The sequence below is a fragment of the Lactuca virosa genome, chromosome 9 (assembly GCF_052849685.1).
Source record: "Lactuca virosa cultivar CGN04683 chromosome 9, Lactuca_virosa_CGN04683_v6, whole genome shotgun sequence".
NCBI lineage: Eukaryota > Viridiplantae > Streptophyta > Magnoliopsida > Asterales > Asteraceae > Lactuca > Lactuca virosa.
In genome coordinates, this window is record NC_136434.1 from 77,234,184 (window position 1) to 77,260,289 (window position 26,106).

At 44.3% G+C, this 26,106-nt stretch overlaps 2 protein-coding genes across 2 annotated transcripts; both read right to left on the minus strand.

The window, feature by feature from the left end:
* Positions 1 to 23,404: 23,404 nt before the first annotated feature.
* On the minus strand, positions 23,405 to 23,884 carry LOC145139409 (uncharacterized). The gene has a single exon (XM_079073241.1). The coding sequence runs from the start codon at positions 23,882 to 23,884 to the stop codon at positions 23,405 to 23,407; it is 480 nt and encodes a 159-aa protein (XP_078929367.1).
* Positions 23,885 to 24,049: 165 nt separating this feature from the next.
* LOC145139410 (uncharacterized) lies at positions 24,050 to 25,611 on the minus strand. Its single transcript, XM_079073242.1, has 3 exons — positions 25,114 to 25,611; positions 24,548 to 24,846; positions 24,050 to 24,383 (listed from the first exon to the last, which is right to left on the minus strand). Exons 1-3 carry the CDS (start codon positions 25,609 to 25,611, stop codon positions 24,050 to 24,052), a joined length of 1,131 nt encoding a protein of 376 aa, XP_078929368.1.
* Positions 25,612 to 26,106: the final 495 nt, after the last annotated feature.

A 26,106-nucleotide genomic window follows, 5' to 3' on the forward strand; every position in this document is an offset into this window, starting at 1 on the left:
GATTATAATCACATCACATTTTAACCATAGTTAACAAACTGGATTTTAAGGTAGTAAGTGCTTCAGTAATTACTTGGGAAAACTTACATCATTACAAAAGCCAAACAGTACAGTCGAGTCTTAGTACATTCAGTAAAAAGGGGGCCTATAATGCTAACTTTATGATTCCTCGGTAGATACATCAGGGATATATATATATATATATATATATATATATATATATATTAATCGGGTCCGGTAGACAGTAGGATGTGTGCTTTCTGCTTCATTTCCTGTTCCTTGTTTGGTTGTGGGCTTAGAGCAGGTGCACCCAGTCTACTATCTATTCGATCTTAGCTATATATATATATATATATATATATATATATATATATATATATATATATATATATATATTTCGTATACACCAAGTAATCATAAGGAGTACCAGGTATGGTCCAGGTCATAACATACAAATTCAATATACCGTTTTCTAGTACAAAAACATACTTTTCAGATAGAACAATTAGTAGGCTAAACTAGGAACTTATCAGAAAAAGGGTTTTATCCATTTTATTAAACCAGGTTAACTTAAAGGACCTTTAGTGGTTAATTCTATAATACCTTAGTTAATACATCAGGGTTATATATAATTAATATCCGATAGGTGGTTGGATGTGCGCTTTCCGCCTTACTTCCTGTTCCTTGTTTGGTTGTGGGCTTAGGGCAGATTCACACAACTAACTATCCGTTCAATATTAGATTATATATAGCTAGTATAAACTAAGTGATTATAGAAGGAACTATTGTGGTTACCATTTTTACTAAAGGAAATAAGGGTTTTTCTTAAAGAATGTTTTCTTCAAATAAAGGAACTATTACAGTTAACTCCGTAAATACCAAATGAATACGCTGGGGTTATATACACTGAAGATCTAACAAACAATGGGATGTGTGACTTCCGCCTCATTCCTTGTTCCTTGTTTGGTTGTGGGCTTAGGGCAGATTCACACAATCGATTTTCTGTTTACTCTAAATTATATATAACTTGTATCCATTTAGTACTCATAGAAGGAATTGTAGAGTCATTTTTACTTTCAATCACCACTTCAAAAGATATAGGATTTTCTGAAGGAACGGGCGAACTTTTCTAAAAAGAACTTTCAGTTTACTTTACCTCACTAAAATACTTATGAACTCACCAACTTAAATGCTGATCTACTCTTTCAAAATAACTTGTATTCTCTGGAGAATAGTAGACAGGTACGCGCACTGGGATTTAGAAGATGGAGCATAGTAGCTTCATGTCTTGTTTTGTTATTTACTATTGGAGTCTAACTTTTGTGAATCACATACTTTGTAAACACTTTCACTTTAATGAAATGGTTGTTTGTTACTTTGATTACTATTATGCATGTGTTGTGATACTAAACATGACGTCCTCCGCCCCCGAACGTTTCCGCCGTTCCGGTTTGGGGGTGTGACAAAGCCCAAGGTAGATTCCCGAGGAAAGGGCCAGCAGGGCCGAGGCCGTTGTGGCAATTATGGCAGGACACATGATGGGGTATGTCGGGCAGGTAGTTCGGGCTGCTTTAAGTGCGGTCGAATTGGAGATTTAAGAAGAGATTGTACAACCACTACCACCACCACGACAATATCAGACCTGATCTGCTTCCAGTGTAATCAGAAGGGACACAAGTGGTCCCAGTACCCGAGTTTAGCAGCAGCAGGGCAGGTGGCAGCACCCACTCCAGCTAATTGAGGATTACCGATGGACGCCAGGGGCGAGCAGATGCGCCAGTGGCGAAGAGCAGAGCCTTCCAATGGACGGAAGAGGAGGCACGAGCAGCCCCCGACGTGGTGACGGGTATGTATCTTCTCCTTATCTCTTTATTTATATTGATTATTGCTTATGTTTATGTGTTTGTTATAGGATCGTTCTTAGTGAACGGTAGATCAGCTTTGGTACTGTTTGCTTCGTGTGCCACCCGATCTTTTGTGTCGCTCGCGCTCAGCAAGTGATTCACAGAGCTCTTCGAGAGCTGGATTGTCCGCTTGATGTGGAGATAGCAGACGATAGGATCGTAAGGGTTGCGAGCGTTCACCGAGGATGTACACTTCAGTTATTTGATAAGCAGTTTTTTGTGGATCTAGTCTGTATTCACCTGCGAGGGAATAAGGTTATAGTTGGTATGGATTGGTTGAGCCCCAATGGGGCAATGGTCAACTGCGAGCAACATCTAGTGAGGATACAGACTCCAAGTGGGGGAAGGTTAGTGATTCAGGGTGAGAGGCCACAAGGTGGAGTGACTCTATGCTCAGCAGCGAGAGTGAGGCGCTACCTTTAGCAGGGTTGCGCGGGTTATGTCGCTTATGTCATGGATACCCGGGATAAGGGTAAGGCGACAGTCGATGACGTACTGGTAGTGCGAGAGTACCCGGATGTATTCCCAGAGGATTTACCTGGGATACCTCCGGAGAGACAGGTTGAGTTTAGGATTGACCTAGTCCCTGGTGCGGCTCTGATAGCCAAGGCACCATATCGGTTGGCTCCTCCCGAGAAGCAGGAGTTTTCTACGCAGCTGCAGGAGCTGCTAGACAAGGGATTTATCAGGCCGAGCAGTTTTCCATGGGGAGACCCGATCCTGTTTGTGAAGAAAAATGACGGGTCACATTGCATGTGTATAGACTACCGGGAGCTGAATAAGGTAATGGTGAAGAACCGTTATACCCTCCCGAGAATTGATGATTTGCTTGACCCGCTACAGGGCGCATCTTGGTTCTCCAAGATTGATCTACGATCGGGTTATCACCAGATGCGAGTCAGGGATGAGGACGTGCAGAAGACAACTTTTAGGACTCGTTATGGTCACTATGAGTTTTTGGTGATGTCGTTTGGTCTCATCAATGCTCCAGCGGCATTCATGGACCTCATGAACCGCATGTGCAGACCAATGATGGATCGGTCTGTGATTGTCTTCATAGATGATATCTTGGTCTATTCCAAGACTCAGGAGTAGCATGAAGAGCGCCTGACGGAGGTGCTGGAGACACTAAGGAGGGAGAGACTTTTCACAAAGTTCTCCAAGTGTGAGTTCTGGTTGCGCGAGGTGCAGTTTCTTGGGCACCTTGTCAACCAGAAGGGTATTTTGGTCAATCCGGCCAAGATAGAGGCCGTGATGCAGTGGGGTATTTTGGTCTCCAGCTGAGATTCGGAGTTTCCTTGGTCTAGCGGGTTATTACCGGAGATTCATTCTGGACTTCTCCAAGATCGTCGTTCCTCTGACCCGACTGACCAAGAAGTCGGTGACCTTCCGTTAGGGGCCTGAGCATCAGGCAGCCTTCGAGACTCTCAGATAGCGGTTATGTGAGGCACCGATTCTGACTCTGCCAAAGGGAGTCGACGACTTCGTGGTTTACTGTGACGCTTTGATCATGTACATGGGTGCGGTATTGATGCATCAGGGTCACGTGATAGCTTACGCTTCGAGGCAGTTGAAGCCTCACGAGGCTAACTACCCGACACATGATGTAAAGTTGGGGGCTGTGGTTTTTGCCCTCAATATTTGGCGACATTACCTCTATGGGGTCCGTTGTACCATTTACACAGACCACAAGAGTTTGAGGTACCTCATGGATCAGCCGAATCTGAACATGAGGCAGCGTCGGTGGTTAGATGTGGTGAAGGACTATGACTGTGAAATCCCTTACCACCCGGGCAAGACCAATGTGGTGGCCGACGCCCTGAGCCGCAAGGCGGTAGCGGCCCCGATGCGAGACATTTGTCTGAGGATGACAGTGATTAATCCATTGCTGGAGCATATCAGAGAGGTGCAGGTTGAAGGCCTGAAGGAGGAGCGCCGGAAGTGCGAACGGATCATAGGCCAAGTGGCCTCATTTTATTATCACAGTCCTGGGTTGCTGACCCTGCATAGGAGGGTTTGGGTTCCGTACTGGGGCGGAGTATGATAGGTTCTGATGGATGAGGCCCACAAGTCGAGGTTCTCCATCCATCTTGGGGCAAAGAAGATGTATCGGGATCTTCACCCTGATTATTGATGGCCCTGCATGAAGCGGGATTTAGCATCGTATCTAGAGTGGTGGTTGACATGTAGGAAGGTCAAGGCTAAGCACCAGAGACCCCACGGCAAGACGCAGTCGCTATACATTCCTATGTGGAAATGAGAAGATATCACTATGGACTTCATTACTAAGCTTCCCAGGACCGCACGTAGAGTTAATTCGATATGGGGCATCGTGGATCGGTTGACCAAGAGTGCTCATTTTATCCTGATCTTGGAGAGCATATCGGCCGAGAAGCTGGCCTAGATTTACATGTGTGAGATAGTAGCACGACATGGACTACCTGTCTCGGTGGTGTTAGATCGAGATGTCCGCTTCACTTCCAGATTTTGGAAGCGGTTTCACGAAGAGATGGGTACTCGTCTCCATTTCAGCACCGCTTTCCACCCTTAGACGAACGGACAGAGCGAGAGGACGATTCAGACTCTCGAGGACATGCTACGCGCATGTGCTTTGGATTTCGGTGGCAGTTGGGATACGTATCTTCCGTTAGCGGAATTTTCGTATAACAACAGTTACCACGCCAGCATAGACCGACCTCCCTTCGAGATGCTCTACGGGAGGAAGTGTAGGACCACAATCTATTGGGGTGAGGTCAGTCAGAGAGTCATGGGGAGTACTGAGCTAGTACTCAAGATTACAAAGCGGATCCAGCAGGTCCGGAGCAGGCTCCAGGCTGCTCAGAGTCGGAAGAAGAGCTATGTCGACAAGCGGCGTTCAGACTTGGAGTTTCAGGTTGGCGACATGGTCCTCCTGAAGGTGTCACCTTTGGAAAGGTGTCATCCGGTTCTGGAAACGGGGCAAGCTGGACCCCAGGTATATCGGCCCTTTCAGGGTTATAGCCCGGGTGGGCAAGGTGGCATATCGATTGGATCTTCTAGCAGATCTCAGCCAGATCCATTGCACTTTCCACATTTCCCAGCTATGGAAGTGCTTAGTGGATGACTCGGTGGTTGTGCCCCTAGAGGACATTCAGGTTGATGACAACCTAAATTACATCGAGAGACCGGTAGCTATTCTCAATAAGAATACGAAGGAACTAAGGAACAAGAGGGTTGAGATGGTGAAGGTGTAGTGGCAGCACCGCAAGGGTTCATAGTGGACTTGGGAGCCCGAGGAGGAGATGAGGGAGCACTACCCAGAGTTGTTTCCCGACGCAACAGACTTCGAGGACAAACTCTAAAACAAGTGGGGGAGAATTGTAACGCTCGATTCCTAGTACGCATTTAATTATAATTTTTTTTGTAAAGCTACTCGACGAGTTGGGAGCCCCAGACTCGTCGAGTAAAAACGAGATTGGATGCGGGGTTTTAAGAAATCTACTTGACGAGTTGAGAGCCCTCAACTCGGCGAGTAGGTCAGCCAGAGTGAAACCCTAATTTCGGGGCTTTGCACCCTACTTATGCATCTTAATCCCCACCTTATGGCCTCATTTCCAGCCTCCAAGTCCTAAACCCTAATCCACGAAACCCTAGAGCTTTGTGTGAGTTTGTGAGCCATTTTGAGTGATCTTTGTGTGTTCTTGAAGCTTAAAGAAGAAGAAGGAGATAGAAGGTTTAAGGAGAAGATAGTAGATCCAGAGACTTCCTTCCATCCTCATCATTTTCTGGTAATCAAGTCTTTAATTTGGCTATTAGTTCATTAGATCTCCTTTGTTCCATTTTATGAGGGTTTTGTTTCAAGAATCCTGATCTTTGGGACATGGACGTCCCAAGGGGCTTACCTTTCAGATTTGGGATCTAGAAGGGGTTTCATGGCATAAAGGTGCAAAATTTATGACCATGGAAGTCCCATGCAAGCTTAAAGACGTTATTATGGCCTTTTAAGCCCCAAAAGGCCATGCATGGAAGTAAAGTCTGAGACTTTACGTGTTCATTGGGTGTTAGGACCTAGATCTCGGTTTTCATGCTTAGGGTTGGAGTAATAAGGCTTTTGGACAAAGCTCTATGTCCTAAGGAACTAGGGTTTTGGCTAAACCCACTAAGAAGGATTGTTAGTGGGTAAAGTTGCAAACTTTACCCTTAAAAGAGCATTTCCAGTGTGTAGATGAAGTAAGAAGCTAAGATCTGAAGAGTAGGGGCTTAACCTATTAAGGTGGCCTAAACAGACAAGGGAACTCGTCGAGTCCATAGAGGAACTCGACAAGTTGGGTCGTGTTGTCCTGATTCAGCTTAAGGTAGAACTCGACGAGTCTGTGAAGGGACTCGACGAGTTGATTCACCAAATCGCGACTATGGGTAGTCAGGGAACTCGGCGAGTCAGGGGGTGACTTGACGAGTTAGATCGTAATTTCAGGGTTTTAGGACTCGACGAGTTGATGGAGCAACTTGACGAGTTGGGTCAACCCAGAATGTTGACTTTGACCGGGAATGTTGACTTTGACCAGGGGTAAAATCGTCATTCTACCCTTAGAAGGATTCTCAGTTTTTGACCAAGTGTTTGTTGTGATAATGATAGCCGGGGAGTCGTTGGAGCAGCAGTCGAAGATTCCTCACGTAAGATTTCACAGTTAGCATACGAGGTGAGTTTCCTTCAATAGGAACAGGTCGAAGGCACCAATGCCGGCCCGTGTAGAGTATCTAAGTGTGGGCTGGGCCCGTATCTTAGAATTTTATGTTTAGTAGCTAAGTGTGTGTTGGTCCCATATCTTAGACTTGTTTATGATTAGTAGCTATGTGTGGGTAGGGCCCGTATCTTAGTACTATCTGAGTATGTTTATGAGCTGGTAGATTATAGTTATACTTGTTGTATGTGTGATACTTGTATGTATGTTTAGTTAGCGGAGTGTGGGCGGAGCCCCGTATCTCCCGGATAGCTGCGCGTGGGCGAGGCCCGTACCTCCTAGACAGCAGAATGTGGGCGAGGCCAGTATCTCTGAGATAGCTAAAAATGGGCGAGGCTTGTATCTCGTAGGTAGTCGAGTGTGTGCAGGGGCCCGTATCTCGTTGAGTGTGGGCGAGGACCGTATCTCCTAGCTGCATGTTTTATGTTATGTGTATGGTATGGGGTAGTTTGGGAAGACTCACTAAGCTTCGTGCTTACAGTTTTCAGTTTTTGTTTCAGGTACTTCCGGTAGCAAAGGGAAGGGCTCGGGATGATTGCAGTGCACACACCATTCGTTTAGCCTGGGATGTTTTAGAGTCTGATATTGTGACACATGGTTTTGATACAGTATATTGTTATGATGATTTTGTGATACATTACTTATGTTTTTGTGAGATGATGGATGGTATTTATGGTTTATGAATAATTTAAAATGAAATTTGTGGACCGTATTTTGGGACGTTACAATATGAAGCTTATCATTCATCCCAAATTGGTTATAGCAGTCATGAAGTATGACATTGTAACATCCCAAAATCCAAGACCAAAAATTTCATTTTTAGTTTAATAATTCATAAAACAGATTATTGAAAACATCAATAAGTTATCTCATATCATAAAAACCCATAAGTCATATGTCACAAAACAAGCCATAATAATGTCAGAGTACATATCCCAAGAACATCATAGTGCGGAAAATAGTGGTCTGATGTGCTGCAGTCATGTCAGCTCCTTTCCTTTCGAAGAAGAAGTACCTGAAACCAAAACTGTAAACCGTAAACACGAAGCTTAGTGACTTCCCCCATCATACCAGATACCATATAATCACATAACGCCTAGCATATTTGGGTGCTGGCCTCCCCTTCGGTCTCTTTCAACCGGTAACTGCCTAGCATATCTGGGTGCTGGCCTCCCCTTCGGTCTCTTTCAACCGGTAACTGCCTACCATATTTGGGTGCTGGCCTACCCTTTGCTCTCTTTCAACCGGTAACTGGAGACTATTTCACCCCTACCCCTACCACATAATACCCTAGCATATACATATAAATCATACACTGCCTAGCATATCTGGTTGTTGGCCTCCCTTTCGGTCTCTTTCAACCGGTAACCGGGGACTATTTCACCCTCTACCACTATCACATAATAACATAACTAACTAGCATATAAAGCATAAAAGATAGTGACATACTAGACAATTATCACAAATACAATCATCTCAACTATAATCAATACTAGTAGGCCGGCATTGGTGCCTTCGACCCACTCCGACAGGAAGGTAACTCACCTTCCAAAGCTAAGTGTCGAATCTCACGGCACGGAATCCCCAACGACTTCTCCAATGACTCCCCGGCTGTCATTATCATAACAAGACTTAGTAAAAATGCACTAAAGACCCACTAATGGCCTAATTTTCTAAATTGGGCCCAATCCGAGGCCAAAAGACGTGAAACCCAAATCCTGAGAGCACGCTGAGCGTACTCCTCTGTACGATACGCGTACAGCTTGCCTGGCTTGTACGTTGCGCGTACTGGCTTGTACGCCCAGCGTACTACCCTGTTAAGCCATATTCTTCAAAACTGCTTAATCCCTTAAGACATTAAGTCCAAATTACATATCTGAGTCCATTAACATGTCTTAACTCATAAAGTCGGTTACTTGGTGGCTTGCAACCCACCAAATGAACCCAAACTTGGATTATAGCATCTAACTTCCATGGAAATGACCAAAACTCATGCATGGTCTCAAAAGGACCTTAAAGATCGAAACTTTACTGCTTATGGGACTCATATACCACTAAGGGTGGCAACCCTAAGCCTAGAAACAAATTTTGAATCATAAAGATCCATTCTTGGGACCAAAAAGGGTTCAAAACATCACTACTCTAGATCTAAGCATACATGAAGAAAGTTGTGAACTTTATACCTCCAAAGAGTCCCAAATGATGATGTTATCTCGGGTTTATGAGCTTAAGATACTCAAGTTATTCTTCGCCATCTTCTCCTTTCTTCTTTCAAGCTTCTAAGCTCTAAAACAAGATTCACAAAGCCAAACACACACAAGAATGAGAAAAGGGAGGCTATCTAGGGTTTCTGAGGTTGAGGGGCTAGTAAGGAGGCTAGGGTTTGAGTCATAATGTTGTATTTATATGGCTTAAGCCCTAAAACTTAGGGTTTGAAGTCTGCTTGTGTACGCTGCGCGTACACCTTTGTACATTGTGTGTACGCACCTCCCCCCCCCCCCCCGCGCATCCAATGTGACTTTACGCCCTGCGTACGCCAGACTTACCTCCAGCGTACGTCTTCGGGTAGCCCATTTTTATCGGCCCACTTGCTAAGCCCCCTAAATAATCTGTTAATCATTCCTTAGTCCAAACAAATAAATTACAAATATTTATAAAATAAATATAACCTCAAGTGACGGGTGTTACAAATCTCCCACACTTGAATCTGAGTTCGTCCTCGAAGTCCGCTGCGCCTGGAAATAACTCTGGGTAGTGCTCCCTCATCTCCTCCTCGGGCTGCCAACTCCACTCCGAGCCCCTTGTGGTGCTGCCACTGCACCTTCACCAACTCTACCCTCTTGTTCCTAAGATCCTTCATCTTCCCGTCGAGGATGGCGACTGGTCGATCGATGTAGTTCAGGCTGTCATCCACCTGAATATCCTCTAGAGGCACCACTACGGAGTCATCTACCAAGACTTCCGCATCATTGAGACATGAAAGGTGTTCTGGATCTGACTAAGCTCGGCTGGCAGATCCAGTCGGTACGCAACTCGGCCTACCCGGGCCAATACCCTGAACGGACCAATGTATATGCGGCTCAACTTGCCCCACTTCCTGAATCGGATGACACCTTTCCAAGGTGACACCTTCAGGAGGACCATATCTCCTACCTGAAACTCCAGGTCTGATCGACATTTGTCAGCGTAGCTCTTCTGCCGACTCTGGGCCGTCTGGAGTCTACTACGAACTTGCTGGATCTTCTCTGTCATCTTGAGTACCACTTCGGTACTCCCCATGACCCTCTGTCCTACTTCACCCCATCATATTGGGGTTCTGCACTTCCTCCTATAAAGCATCTCGAAGGGAGGACGGTCGATTCTCGCGTGGTAGCTATTATTGTAGGAAAAATCTGCCAAAGGAAGGTAGGTATCCCAGCTACCGCCAAAGTCTAAGACACACACTCGTATCATATCCTCCAATGTCTGGATGGTCCGCTCACTCTGACCATTCGTCTGCGGGTGGAAAGTCGTGCTAAAGTGCAGACGAGTACCCAACTCGTCATGAAATTTCTTCCAGAATCTGGAAGTGAACCGTACATCTCGGTCATAAATCACGGAAACTGGCACTCCGTGTTGAGCTACTACCTCTCTGATGTAGATATCAGCCAGCTTCTCGGCCGAAATGCTCTCCTAGATCGGGATGAAATGGGCAGTCTTGGTCAACCGATCCACGATGACCCAAATCGAATCCACTCCCCGTGCGGTCCTGGGAAGCTTCGTGATGAAATCCATAGTAATATCCTCCCATTTCCACACATGGATATGTTGGATTAGTGTCTAAGTCCATAACTATAATTGGTATGTACTTGACCCGACTCGGCATGGTCCATTTGGGTTGCATGGCATCGGAACATTTGGATAGACCGTTTATGAGGAAAAGACATTTTGTGACATATTAATATATTATAAGTTCTAATATATTAATATGAAATCATGTTAGTTAATTAGTATTGATCAAAAATTAATTTGGACTTAATTTAGTGATCAAAAAGAGACTAATTAAATATATGGGGATTGATTGTGTAAATCATTCATTCTTATATATGTGGGCTTATGATCCAAGATTCCTTTATGTTGGGTTTAACCCATGTGGTGATCCATGGATACTCCATGGAGGTTAAAACCCATGGAGCATAAGGAATGGGTAAAGTCATGAGTTACATGGTGTAACCCTAATAGCCACACTATATAAGAACCCCTTTAGTTCAAGAAATGGGCACTAGTGATACATATTTTGAGGGCTAGCCAATTTGAACATGTATGTCTTCTTCTCATGGTTATTCCAAGAGTTCATGATGTTGTGTGAACCATTTGAGGTGTCACACTTGGGGCACTAGGCTCTCAAGCTTCATGGAGTCAAGCAACAACAACAAGGTATGTATTCTATCTATTTTTGTATCCTAGTATCAATGTTTTGATATGCTAGTTAGGATAATACCTTGGATAATCATATTTGCATGTATAATAGAGAAAACATAGATCCAAGGTATTTAGGGTTGCATGTACACTTAGGAGTGTTAGAATGCTCAAATCCCAACAGGATATCCAACAGTTGCGTCTAGCCGTGAGGTCTTTGGTGCTCGGGCTTGACCTTCCAGCAGGTCAGACACCTCTCGACGTACCAGGCTACATCCTGCTTCATGCAAGGCCACCAGTAATCAGGGCGAAGATCTCTATACATCTTCGTCGCCCCAGGATGGATGGAAAATCTGGACTTGTGCGCCTCCTCCATCAGGACCTGACGCACACCGCCTGCGTATGGAACCCACACTCTGCGGTGGAGTGTCAACGGCCCGCGACTATCATAGTTGAAGGAGGAAATCTGGCCCAAGATATGCTCACTCTTCCGGTGTTCCTCCTTCATAGCCTCCTGCTGGGCCTCCCGGATCTTTTCCAGAAGCAGAGTCACTACTGTCATCCTCAGACAGATGTCCCTGATCAGGGCTATGAATGCCTTGTGGCTAAGTGCATCGGCCACAACATTGGCCTTCTCGGGGTAGTAGAGGATCTCACAGTCGTAATCCTTCACCACATCTAACCACCGTCGCTGCCTCATGTTCAGATTCGGCTGGTCCATGAGGTACCTCAAGCTCTTGTGGTCCATGTAAATGGTACAACAGACCCCATAGAGGTAGTGTCGCCAAATCTTGAGGGCGAAAACAACCACCCCCAACTCCAAGTCGTGCATCGAGTAATTCCCCTCTGCATCAAAACTGCTCCCAAACCCGAGATGGACGCATCACAGTACACTACAAAATCCTCCACGCCCTCTGGCAGGGGTAATATCGGCGCCTCGCACAACCTCTGCCTCAACGTCTCGAACGCTACCTGTTGCTCAGGCCCCCAGCGAAATACAATGGCCTTCTTCGTCAACCGGTTCAGGGGTACCGCTTTCTTGGAGAAATCCTGAATGAATCTCCGATAATAGCTTGCTAAACGGAGGAAACTCCGAATCTCAGATGGAGAATTCGGAACCTCCCATTTCATCTCGGCCTCCACTTTGTTCGGGTCGACCATAATACCGTTCTGGTTGACAAGATGCCCTAGAAACTGCACATCGAGCAACCAGAACTCGCACTTGGAGAAATTGGCATACAATCTCTCCCTCCTCAGGGTATTCAACACCTCCCGCAAGTGCTGATCGTGCTGCTCCTGCGTCTTGGAGTAAACCAAGATGTCATCAATAAAGACTATCACAGACCGATCCAACATCGGCCTGCATACGCGGTTCTTGAGGTCCAGGAATGCGGAAGGGTCATTGGTGAGCCCAAAGGGCATCACCATGAACTTATAGTGGCCATAGCGAGTCCGAAAAGCAGTCTTATATACATCCCCATCTCTGACTCGCATCTGGTGATAGCTTGAACGCAAATCTATCTTGGAAGACCAAAATGTCCCCTGTAGCTGGTCGAAGAGATCATCAATCCTCGGGAGTGGGTAACTGTTCTTCACCATTACCCTATTCAGCTCCTGGTAGTCTATACACATCTGATGCGACCCGTCCTTCTTCTTCACAAACAGGATCGGGGCACCCCAATGCGAACTGCTCGGCCTGATAAATCCTTTGTCTAATAGCTCCTGCAGCTGTGTAGACAACTCCTACATCTCAGGAGGAGCCAAACGGTATGGTGCCTTGGCTATCGGAGCCGCACCAGGGGCTAGGTCGATCCTGAACTCCACTTGTCTCTCCGGAGATATCCCAGGAAACTCCTCCAGGAATGCAGCCGGATACTCTCTCACAACTGGCACATCGCTAACAGTCGCCTTACCCGCCTCCCGGGTATCCATGACGTAGGCGACATAACCTGTGCAAACCTGCTGAAAGTAATGCCTAACCCTCACTGCTGAACACAAAGTTGGCCCATGCTGTGGCCTCTTGCTCTGAATCACCAACTTTCCCCCACTTGGGGTCCTGGCACGCACCAACTGCTGCTCAGAGTCGATCACCGCCCCATTAGGGCTCAACCAATCCATGCCGATAATAACCTTGTTCCCACGCAAAGGTATGGGAACTAAATCTACAAGGTAACGCTCGTCATACAACCTCAAGACGTAATCTCTGAAAACCTCTGATGCCCGGACGGATCGGTCGTCAGCAATCTCGTACTCTAAAGGACAATACAATATGCCTGAAGACTCAGGAAACCTCTTGCTAAGTGCAAGAGAAACAAATGATCGGGTAGCCCCCGAGTCAAATAACACATGTACTGGGATGCCGTTCACATGGAACGATCCTAAACAAAACAGATAAAACATAGAACATAAATATCATAACCCACATGTAATATGCGTTAGGGAGAAGAAAACATACCCGTCACCACATCCGGCGTGGCACGCGCCTCCTCGGTGGTCAACTGGAAGGCTCGGCTCCTCACCACTGGAGCATCTGTCTTTCCCTGTCGGCCATCCATGATCCGCAAGGTCGCTGGAGCTGGCGTCACTGGCGGTCCTGATGTCAATCTCGGGTAGTTGGCCTTTTTTATGGCCCTTCTGATTGAAATGAAAGCAAATCAGGTCTGATGTCTAAAAGGTGGGGGTAGGGGCAGTACAATCGCACCCAAAGTGCCCAGTCTTGTCACACTTTAGCAGCCCGATCCCCCAGCTCTGCAAACTTCATCATGTGACTTGCCACAATTCCCACAGCGGCCCCGACCCTGCTGGTCGTTCGACCTAGAGTCGAATCCCTTGGGTTTCTTCCCTGAAACCTCATTAGCCTGTCTAGTCTCCGCCTTCCTCTTCCTGATGTGCTCTATATATCAATCTCCCTCTCCCTCGCCCTCGCTATCATGTCATCCAAAGTCGGGCATGCCGAGTAGCTGACATGTTTCCGAATGTCAGCTCTCAACATGTCATTGTACTGGGTTTTCTTCATCTCCTCCTCACCCGCGTACTGAGGCACCAGTAAGGACCTCTCCCTGAACGTGGTGGTAATCTCCGCCACCGACTCAGTAGTCTGCCTCATATCCAGAAACTCCATGGCCAGCTGCTGAAGCTCCACAGCTGGCACAAACTAAGCCCTAAACATGGTCACAAAGTTCGACCAAGTCATAGCCTCAATGGTTGGGGCTCCCAATTAATCACTGACTGCCTCCCACCAGTCTCTAGCTCTGTCTCTCAAACATCCCGCAGTATACCGGACCTTCGACCCCTTAGGGCAGAAGCTCGTCAACTGTGTAGACGTGATGTCTGCAATCCATCTCTTGGCCATAATGGGGTCCTGCGCCCCGTGAAAGTCTGGTGCACCACATCCCCTGAAATCCTTGAAGGAGAGTGTGTGCATCTCTGACTGGCCAAATGCCATGTCACTCCAGAATGCCCTAAGGTGATCCTCCGTCAGCTCAACGATCCCTTCCTTGATCGACCCGAAAATCATCGGGGTCGCCTTAAGGATGCCTCTCGTAATCTCAGACGCGATGAACTCGCATAATCCATCATCAACCGGCTCGGAACCCGAACCCGAACCTGAATCTGAACCTGATCCAGACCCTGAACCTCTTGCTCTGTGACGTGTCACCACCATTCTGAAATAAAACACATAATCGTCAGGGTCATACATAGCCTCGAGAGGTCTCACACACTCTACAAGTTCCCTTGTTCTATCTCAGCCCTCCTTGACTCGAGTATGGATCCTCTGCTTTCAGTAGTACGGAACCATACTACCTTCCACATCTATCCGTACTTTCCTCAAGGATTGCCTTGACTTCACCAGGTCCCGTTCACTACTACTGCTTGCTGCACTAATCTCATCCTAGGCTTACCCTAGTGTAACCTCCAACCCACTCTCCGCCATCAGCTGCATAAGAAGTCCCTGCTATCTCTCCCTAACTAGCTCGCGAATACCATTACATATTACTAAGACCAGATAATTCTTCGAATGAGAGGTCTCTCCCTACAATGGTTAGACTCAAACGAGAGCTGCGAAATAGGGTTAAACCTAACCTTCTGAAATTATTTCGTCCTCGTAATATGTAACTTAACATATTCGTTTACTAGTTAGTTAAAGACAACTAAGACTCCTAAAAGCACAAAGAAAGCAGCAATCGAGCATTGAGTAACCAAAACCAAGCATATCCTAATCAGGCTATCATATCACTAACTAAATAGTACTATCATGCAACTCAATAAGCACATACAGCAGGCATATCAGGCATCTTCCTAGATCCTTAGCCCTAATCTAGCATGCAGTTCTCATACTCATACAATAGGCATATAAGGCATCCTTCCTAGATCCTTAGCCCAAATCTAGCATGTAGTTCTCATAATCATATCATATATCATAACAAACGTGTATGAGTATCTTGGGGAAAACTTCCTTGAGCTCAGCCGATTGCACGCAACACACACCTTGTTCTTTCTCAAAAATCTTTATTTTAATTTTTTGTAGAAAAAATTATTTTCTTGTAAAAATCTTTCAAACCCTCGATTTGAGTCCAGACACCCCCGAAGGTGTGTCCGAATCCTTCAAACCAAGGCTCTGATACCAACTTGTAACATCCCAAAATCCAAGACCAAAAATTTCATTTTTAGTTTAATAATTCATAAAACAGAGTATTGAACACATCATTAAGTTATCTCATATCATAAAAACCCATAAGTCATATGTCACAAAACAAGCCATAATAATGTCAGAGTACAAATACCAAGAACATCATATTGAGTAAAATAGTGGTGTGATGTGCTACAGTCATGTCGACTCCTTTCCCTTCGAAGAAGAAGTACCTGAAACCAAAATTGTAAACCATAAGCACGAAGCTTAGTGAGTTCCCCCATCATACCACATACCATATAATCACATAACACCTAGCATATTTAGGTGCTGGCCTCCCCTTCGGTCTCTTTCAACCGGTAACTGCCTAGCATATCTGGGTGTTGGTCTCCCCTTCGGTCTCTTTCAACCAGTAACTGCCTAGCATATCTGGGTGCTGGCCTCCCCTTCGGTCTCTTTCAACCTGTAACTGCCTAACATATTTGGGTGTTGGCCTACCCTTCAATCTCTTTCAACCGGTAACTGGGGACTATTTCACCCCTACCACTACCACATAATACCCTAGCATATACATATAAATCATATACTGCCTAGCATATCTGGGTGCTGGCCTCCCCTTCGGTCTCTTTCAACCGGTAATCGGGGACTATTTCAGCCTCAACCACTATCACATAATAACATAACATACTAGCACATAAAGCATAAAAGATAGTGGCATACCAGACAATTATCACAAAGACAATCATCTCAACTATAATCAATACTAGTGGACCGGCATTGGTGCCATTGACTCACTCCGACTGGAAGGTAACTCACCTTGCAAAGCTAAGTGTCGAATCTCACGGCAAGGAATCCCCAACAACCGCTCCAATGACTCCCCGTCTATCATTATCATAACAACACTTGTCAAAATCCATAATACTTCTTAGGGTAAAATGACTATTTTACCCCTTGACTAATCTGGACCATATCCAAAGCCCAATTCCATTTTATCTTTCGAAGCCCACTAAAGACCCACTAAAGGCCCACTAATGGCCCAATTTTCTAAATTGGGCCCAACTCCTCAAATGGACCTTTTCCAAAGCCCAAATATGTCCTTGACCCAAAAACTAACTCCTTATGGCCCATTAAGGCCCAATAGCCGATAAGTCTAAAGATTTGGCCCAATCTGAGGCCCAAAAGACGTGAAGCCCAAATCCTGAGAGTACACTTAGCGTACTCCTCTATACGCTACGCGTACAGCTTGTGTGGCTTGTACGTTGCGCGTACTGGCATGTACGCCCAACGTACTACCCTGTTAAGCCATATTCTTCAAAACTGCTTAATCCCTTAAGACATTAAGTCCAAATTACATATCTAAGTCCATTAACATGTCTTAACTGATAAAGTCGGTTACTTGGTGGCTTGGAACCCACCAAATGAACCCAAACTTGGATTATAGCATCTAACTTCCATGGAAATGACCAAAACTCATGCATGGTCACAAAAGGACCTTAAAGATCGAAACTTTACTACTTATGGGACTCATATATCACTAAGGGTGGCAACCGTAGGCCTAGAAACGAATTTGAATCATAAAGATCCATTCTTGGGACCAAAAAGGGTCCAAAACATCACTACTCTAGATCTAAGCATACATGAAGAATGTTGTGAACTTTATACCTCCAAAGAGTCCCAAATGATGATGCTATCCCGGATCTATAAGCTCAAGATACTCAAGTTCCTTTTCATTATCTTCTCCTGTCTTCTTTCAAGCTTCTAAGCTCCAAAACAAGCTTCACAAGGCCAAACACACACAAGAATGAGAAAAGGGAGGCTATCTAGGTTTTCTGAGGATTAGGGTTTGGAGTCTGCTTGCGTACGCTGCGCGTACACCTTTGTACGCAACGCGTACGCACCTCCGCCCCCCGCATCCAATGTGACTCTACGCCCCACGTACGCCAGACTTACGCCCAATGTACGTCTTCGGGTAGCCATTCTTATCGGCCCACTTGCTAAGCCCCCTCAATAATCCGTTAATCATTCCTTAGTCCAAACAAATAAATTAAAAAAAATTTAAAATAAATATTACCCCAAGTGACGGGTGTTACAGATATACCAAGATTCCTCATAGATAGTATGGAGGTTAGGGAAGCCCACAACACACCTTCTTAATCAAAATCAAAGATTCAATTGAACCCAAGAAAGTAGATTAGCCTTAAGAATGAAGGAATCCCCAATTCCTAGAGGATGTCAATTCTTACACGTCCATAAAGGAGTCATGATACATAAGCTAGAGATGATTTCTACCATCATAAAGCCCTTGTTCTAAGTAAATTCAATAATTCAATGCTAAACCAAAGAAACAAACCAACAATTTCTTATTTAAGTACCAAGCTCATGATCAAATTATTAAACAAACATAAGAAATATGAACTAGAATCATAAACATAAGATAAATGACAATTAAGCATGAATCATTCAAAACCTACAAATATCCAAGAGTTTTAGCCAAAGTTAACCAAAATAAAGAAACTAGCCACTCATGTCAACAAAATAACAATCACAAAAGTGTTTTTGCATCAAGAAACTAACAATTACTTTGAAAGATGAGAAGAATTTGTATTAAGCTCCCAAAAATCACCTCCAATAAGTGTGAGCTGCTAGACCTAACCCCTCAAGTAAATGGTGAGCAAAATGACCAAAATACCCAAAAGTATGCAGTTGCGTGGGTACCCTCTCAAGTGTTGCGCGGCTGAGACTCCACCCTCGCAAACGATGCTGGAATGCTATTGGTTCTTTTTTCTCCACTACACCACTCCATTACTCAATATTCTCTTGGTCCCCTTCACGCCTCACATGATTAAAATTTGGCGAATCATCTTCAAGCTTCAAATGTGGATAGCCCAATCCCAAAATAAGAATCCAAGACCCATGCTCATATGCCCACTTCATCCAAGTCTTCAACTTTTTAAGCCCAATTCTTCTTTGATGGATTCAGAAAGCCCAATAACGCCTTGAAAGCCCACAAATCCCATCTCCAAGCTAATCCATAACCCGCAACGAGCTCTAAAACCCTACAAAATACGTCATGTAAAATAGAAAGTACCCGATACGATCCATGATAAAGAAAATAAAGAATATACAATGCAAGACTAATAAAAAGAGTGAAAAATACTAAAATAAACTATAAAAAGAAGGAAATAAATAAACTATCAAATAACTCCAAGCTTAAACCTAACTTGTCCTCAAGTTAGAAAAAGACTAAAATGAGCTCGGGATGAGCTAAACTAAAAAGGGAAAAGAAAGATACCATAGAACTTGGTCAACATCAGTCAACATGGTCAGAATCAGTCTTGCATAGACCCTATGCATCTTCAAAATGCCCCCCACTTTAGAGCCATAAATCACATTCTCGAACCACTTGAAGGGCGAATAGATCACGTCTGGATGTAGTCGCGGTGTGCAAGACAAAGGAAACCGAGGATGCGCCCAGTGGGGCACTTTAAATCATCAATGCAGACCATAATGCATGAAGGAAAGGCGCCTCTTCACACACGATGATTCCTACATTTTTCAGGCTAAAGTGTAGTAACGAAATAGGGTTTGCAGCACGGCCTCCCGGCAAACATCCGGCTTCAGGGGCTTCTCCCTTATACTGTCCTTTACAGTCTACCGTCTCATCTTCGTTTCCTTTTCTCACCAAAATCAAAAATAAAATAAGATAAGAAAAATGTACTCAACCTAAATCTAAACCTAACATCCTAAATCTTCAATCTTGAACTTCTGTTATTTGGTCTTCAGTCTCTTGCTGATTGATCTTCTGTCTTTTTATTTCTCTCATTTTTTTAGAGAAGCCTTGAACTTAGATTATTGTTCTTCTTTTTTTGTTGTTCTTTTTCTTCATTTTTCTTATTTGTTTTTGTTGCTTTTTTTTAATCTTCTTCATTGTCTCTTATTGTCTTTTCTTTTCCAATTTCTTCACTTTTTGTGTGTTTTCTTTTTGTCTTTCTTCTTGGAAGGACTAAGGAATTTCACCATGTAACATAGGACTCCAATAGTAAAAATGGAGTAATAGATAGAGGCTAAAATGAACACCTAATGATCATTGGCAATGTGTCAATATCTACTAAAAAGGGTGGGGAATGACTCATAAATGGGTGTTACCAAAAAAAAATTGGTCCCAAAAATGTGAATTGGGGGACCCGCCTCAAAGTTCATCAAGAGCCTTAATGTAAGGTGTGATAAACATAACCTATCTAACTATCTTCCTTAGAACCCTAGAATAATGATGACCTATCTTAAAAAGGTGGTGAAAAACTAAGTAAGGCTCGGATGAGACTCGGGAGTACTAAGGGGTATTCCCCCCAAACCCAAGATGCAAGTCTTCAATGTCTTCAAAATACCTTACCGGGCTAATCTTTGCTCGCACACATCGGCCTGACCAACCACATCCCTCTGCACCTAGACCCAATCAAGCTACCTGCATCTTACCCCCATACAAGCGGTCTCAAAGTGGTCTGTGAGGCTCAAAGCATGTGCCATTTATCCAATACAAGGAATTCCATATCAAGACCCGGGACCAATCTATGATTCAATACTTATGACTCGGGGCTATGGTACCTGTAGGGATGAGAAGACAAGAGAGAACAAAAATGCATGAAAGTTAAACTAGAATGCATCTAAAAAGTATGAAAATTAGAAAAGAAAAAAACAAAATATGCAATTTTTTGAATTTTTTTATGCAATTTTTATGAATGACCTAAATGACTTACCCTAAATGCAACTATATACAACCTAAATGCAGTCAAAAATAAAATATCAAAATACCTCACCCCAAGCTTAAAATTAAGCATTGTCCTCAATGCTTAGGATGAGAAAAAGGAAGGGTCATACCAGGATCAACGGGGAAGAGGCCCGCGAGGACGGTAACCGCCTTCGGGCCGAAAATGATGCCAAAGATCTTCCATGTAGTTGTTGGCGCGAGCATGCTGCTCCTCGATGCGCCGAATGGCTGCTTCATGTCGGTTGCCCTGGCAACGCAAGGCAACAAGCTGACTGTATATATCAAGAGGAAACTCGGGTCTCGGCTCGTGTTGCTGTGGAAACTGTTGGAACTCAGGTTGTGGCTTGAACTGTGCTCCCGAGGGTTGACCATGAAAGTATTGTGGTACTTGCTGGATAGGGAGGTCATAATGGTTATCGTTCTCAAACGAGCTATCATCATTGGCATCATCTACCTACATGTCATCATCATCACCCGCATCATCATCATCTACTCCAAGCTCCCCAATGCTTAGCTCTCCAGGCAAGAACCAAGTCTCAGGGTCACTAGTGGTAAAGGATGATATGTTGGAATGAGGTAAGATGTAGACTGATTCCTTGGCATGATTAAGCCAAGAGTAATGGTGATTGTTGGAAGGCAGCAACATTTCCATCCGGGTGAGAGCTATGCAGTCGAGGAGGTAGATGGGCGGGTCATCCACTGGCACATACTCAGACTCGGGAAATTGAAGGCCCACACCCAAACCAATTAGGTAATGAGACCTCCAATGCAAATGTCTCCGGTGGACTTCATGCGTATGCTGTCACATTTATCCAAGAAAAAGGTGGTGAAACCGGGACTAGACCAACGGTTTTGGTACATGTAATAGAGGAAATATAGCTCGACTGTCTTCATTTGTCCCGGCTCGTGACGACCAAAGATGGAAGTTGAAAGAATCCAGTGGGAGATTCTCCAACAAGGATGGATGATGTAAGGGTCTTTTTGTCGACTCGGATTGAAGTTTGGAAGACTGGTGAGCTGGTCCAAAACTCTACTTTGGGCAAGCTCTTGAATTGAGTCCATTGATAACTATAAATTTCGGTGTTTTGACTATAGTATGTGCCCATGATAGTGTTAAGGGTGTCGTATGTGAGTCAGTGTTGCCGACCCTGGAGTCTAAATGTAAGCACCTCCACCGTGTTATCTCATGCATAAGTGGAGAGGAACTCGAGTGTGGGTTGCTTGTATATGCGTGCGGAAAGAGCTAGGTAATCACGCCAATCCATGTGGAGGAACATCTGTTGCAAGAAATCGTCAATGTCAAGGTTTATCATCCACTCCCGGTGGTAAAATTTGGTGGCTCAGATTGCACGTTTTTGTAGGTTTGACTTGAATTGCTTGATTTGTGCACTAGTGAGGATAGGGTTACCATTACGATCGACATGCTCAGTTGAGCATTTTTTGTATGATCTCGACGACTGAGCTTCACAAGAAGAACCATGAGACGCGTGAATAGTTTTGTTCTTTCCCATTGTACCTGTTAATAGAACCTAGCAGAGACAAAAACTTGACCAAGATTATCCCGCACACTCACCTCACACCAATCCAATCAAGTCAAATATAAATAAAAATAAAAATTGGGCAATCACTCCAAACTTGCAATTTGGCACAATTCAAGGCAATGTAATCCAATCAATTTAAAGCAAGTCAATTCTAAGCAACCTAATGCATAGTATAAGTCTAGCAAAATTATAAATTTAATGCAATAAAATTGAAAGGAATATACCAAATTTGAGTGTCGAAACACGAAAAGAAAACCGCTAAAACCGCACCCAAGCTTAAATTTGACCCGCAAGGTTTAGTGTTTTGAATCTCCGATGAGAAACAAGAATTTTAAAAATTTTCATTAAAATGAGGAGCGGCGGTCAGCGGTGGCGGCAGACGATGGCCGGTGACGGAGCTAGCTTTTCCGGCGAGTTACTTTTCCCAAATTGACTGTAGATCGGCGTGCCCGGAAGTATTTGGTGAAGAATGCCCAAATAAATTTTGAATTTTGTTGGAAGGTGGTGGCGGAATGAAGTTTTTTTCGATTTTCCGGTGAAGGAGAAGAAAATGACGGAGGCGGCGATTGAAGGCTGTGGTGGCGCTGGTGGTTGTCGGAATTGGTTGGTGTTGAAGATGGGATGGTCCGGCAGTGCTCGAGTGGACAGATGAGGCAATGGGAGTGGTTTGCGACTTTCTGGCGAAGAAGGGTGGGGGAAGATGGTTGTTGTCGGTTGGAGAGGAAGGAGGGAGGCATGAAGATGTCAGCTATTGGAGACCGGCGGAGGATGGCGAAGTCGGCAGCGCCGACCAATTGCGACGACTAGAGGCGGTGGTAGCGTGGTTTTTTTCGGCGGTAGCGGAAGACGGGGGAAGGCGGCGGCTATGGACGGGTGTCACAAGGGGAAATGGTTTAGGGGGTGAATCTGATTGGTCAAGGGGTTATAAGAGTGGGTCGTTTATGGGTCGGGTACGGGTCGGGTGAATTTGAATCGGTTCTGGTTATAAGGTTTGTGAGTTGGTCGCACAAAGTTAGTGGCTTTTTGTTTTTTGTCGCGCAAGGGTCTGCGAGGGTGAGATCAGGTCGCGCAAGTACGTTGCGAGGGTGAGATCAGGTCGCGCAGATATCTGCACGGGTAGGGGTTCAGTCGCGGGTGCACATCAGAATACACCTCGTGTTGGAGTAATTTTTAGCGTGGATTTGCACGGGTAAGGCCTGGGTCGCGCAACTTTTGCGCGGGTAAGCAGTCAAGCCGCGCAAATTGCAGATTTTGACACTTTTTGCAATTTTTCGCTCCACAAGCTCCGGTTTTCTTCAATACTTTACCAAGATCATTTTTAAACCACAAGATTCTTATTTTTTTTTTACCAAATTCAAGCCTAGAAACATCCAAACTACAAGTGGAGATTATTTATTCACAACGCATTTATTTAACGTCTTTGCCAAGACATAGTCCCACTTCCTTCAGTCTTTATAAGTCGGGGTTTCCAATGTTACATTTTCGAATTCTCCCATGTCAAAGCCTTCATAAAAGGGTTTCATACGGTTCCCATTCACTTTGAATATTTGATTCGTTTCCAAACTCTTAATTTCAACCGCACCATGATCAAACACTTTTACAACAATAAAAGGTTTGTGCCATCGAAATCGCAATTTTCCCGGGAATAGCTTTAACTGGTAATGATAAAGAAGAAATTTTTGACCCAGAATAAAATGCTTTCGAGTGATGTGCTTGTCATGAAATGCTTTTGTCTTGTCTTTATAGATGCTTGCATTTTCATAAGACTCGTTTCTCAATTCTTCGATTTCTTGAAGTTGCATCTTTCGGTGCTTCCCGGTTTCTTCAATATTGAAATTATAGTTTATAACCACCCAATATGCTTTGTGTTCCAATTCCATCGGTAAATGATAAGACTTTCCATAGTCGAGGCGGAATGGAGACATGTCAATTGAAGTTTTGTAGGCGGTCCGATACACCCACAATGCACCTTCTAATTTCAAGCTCTAATCTTTTCGTGTGGTGTTGACCGTCTTTTCAAGAATTTGCTTGACTTCTCTATTTGACACTTCGACTTGGTCATTTGTTTGTGGATGGTAGGCGGTTGATATCTAGTGTGTGACACCATATCTCTTCATCATGGCTTCCATCATTTTGTTGCAAAAATGAGTGCCCCTATAACTCACCAAGGCTTTTGGTACCCCATATCTTGCAAAAATGTTTGACTTCAAGAAGTCAATGACTGTTTTAGAATCACCATGCCTTGTAGCCTTTGCTTCCACCCACTTTGAGACGTAATCAACCGCCAAGAGTATGTAAGTATAACCGAAAGAGACGGGGAATGGGCCCATGAAATCGATTCCCCATACAGCAAAGATATCACAAATGAGGATAGGGTTTTGAATCATTTCATGCTTCATGGATATGTTTCCCATTCTTTGACATCTATCACAATTCTTTCAAAATAGATAGGTATCTCTTAACATTGTTGGCCAATAGAGTCCACAGTCTAGCACCTTCCGCATGGTTTTGTTTTGACCAAAATGGCCTCCGTATGCATACTCATGGCAAAACTTCAAGATTGATTCCACTCATTTTGGTGAACACACCTCCGTATTAGTTGATTCAGACAATGTTTCCAAAGATAAGGGTCGTTCCACACGTAGTATTTGGAGTCACTCTTCAACTTAGACTTTTGGTACTTGGTAAATGTGTGGGGAATTGCTTTAGTAACCAAGTATTCGACAATTTCCGCATACCATGGAATGATGTTTGAAAGATAGAAGAGGTGTTCGTCCGAAAATTCATCAAGGATGGAAGAAGAGGAGCCACCAATATTCAAACGACTTAAGTGATCCGCAACTAGGTTTTCGGCACCACTTTTGTCCTTTATCTCAAGATCGGACTCCTATAAAAGAAGAATCCACCAAATCAACCATGGCTTGTCATCTTTCTTGGTCATTAGATACTTCAAGGCCACATGGTCGGACTATAATCACTTTTGTCCCGAGAAGGTATTGTCGAAATTTCTCCAAGGCGAAGACAATGGATAGAAGTTCCTTCTCAGTGGTAGAATAATTGGCTTGAGTATTATCCAATGTTTTGGAGGCATAGTAGATAACATGTTATGCCTTTCCCTCCTTTTGACCTAAAACCGCTCCATAGGCAAACTTGCTTGATCACACATGATTTCAAAAGGAAGCTCCCAATTTGGAGGTTGGATTATGGGAGCGGAGGTAAGCAAGTCTTTAGGTTTGTCAAAGTCTTCTTGACATGCTACATTGAAGTCAAAGTCAACATCTTTTTGGAGAAGGAAGCACATCAGTCTCGTGATCTTCGAGAAATCTTTGATAAATATCCTATAGAATCCTACATGGCCCAAGAAATATCTCACTTCTCTAACACATGTTGGGTAAGGAAGGGTTTGTATGACATAAATTTTGGCTTTATCAACTTCAATTCCCTTCTTGGAGACGATGTGTCCCAAAATGATGCCTTGATTGACCATGAAGAGATACTTCTCAAAGTTTAACACCAACTTCTTCTCAATGCACATTTTCAAAGTCTTCTTTTTGTTATCCAAGCATTCATCAAACGAATTACCATATACGGTGAAGTCATCCGTGAACACTTCAATTATATTCTCAACATACTCGGAGAAGATGCTCACCATGCATTGTTGGAATGTGGCGGGGGCATTGCATATGCGCGGCGTAAAGATTGAGTACGCGCGGCGTAGAGATTGAGTACGCATGCATTGTTATCCCCGATGCCTGCATGGCAGCCGAGTATGCGCGGAGTAGAGATTGAGTACGCGCAGCGTACTCCCTGCCATTGACTTTTGTTGACATTTAGGGTTTGGTCAAAAGTGTGGACTATTAAGCCTATGGAGGGGTAAAATGGTCTTTTCACCCTTCTGTGAGTATAAAAGGGTTAGTCAAGTTCTTAAGGGCCAATATTAATTACGGATAATTATCATGTGCTAGGCGGAGGCTAGACGGGTGGGTAGAGTTCAAGATTCCGAGTTCGAGGTTTTCTTTTGCTAGCTTACGAGGTGAGTCTTCTCACTACACTTACCTTGTGTGGTAATTTTATGTGTGACCAGAGGGTCTTATGTGAATGAGTTGTGTATTGAGATATTCTGCTATTTGTTTTGTGATATGCTTAC

What these genes read in the sequence shown, in the direction of transcription:
- LOC145139410 (XM_079073242.1), bottom strand. Translation starts at nt 25,611, where the DNA reads ATGGTGAGCATCTTCTCCGAGTATGTTGAGAATATAATTGAAGTGTTC. An exon ending in TTGAAATCATGTGTGATCAA is followed by an intron (nt 24,847 to 25,113) that starts GCAAGTTTGCCT and finishes CTTCTTTTATAG; the next exon opens with GAGTCCGATCTTGAGATAAA. An exon ending in CTGAATCAACTAATACGGAG is followed by an intron (nt 24,384 to 24,547) that starts GTGTGTTCACCA and finishes GAATTGTGATAG; the next exon opens with ATGTCAAAGAATGGGAAACA.
- LOC145139409 (XM_079073241.1), bottom strand. Translation starts at nt 23,884, where the DNA reads ATGTCTCCATTCCGCCTCGACTATGGAAAGTCTTATCATTTACCGATG.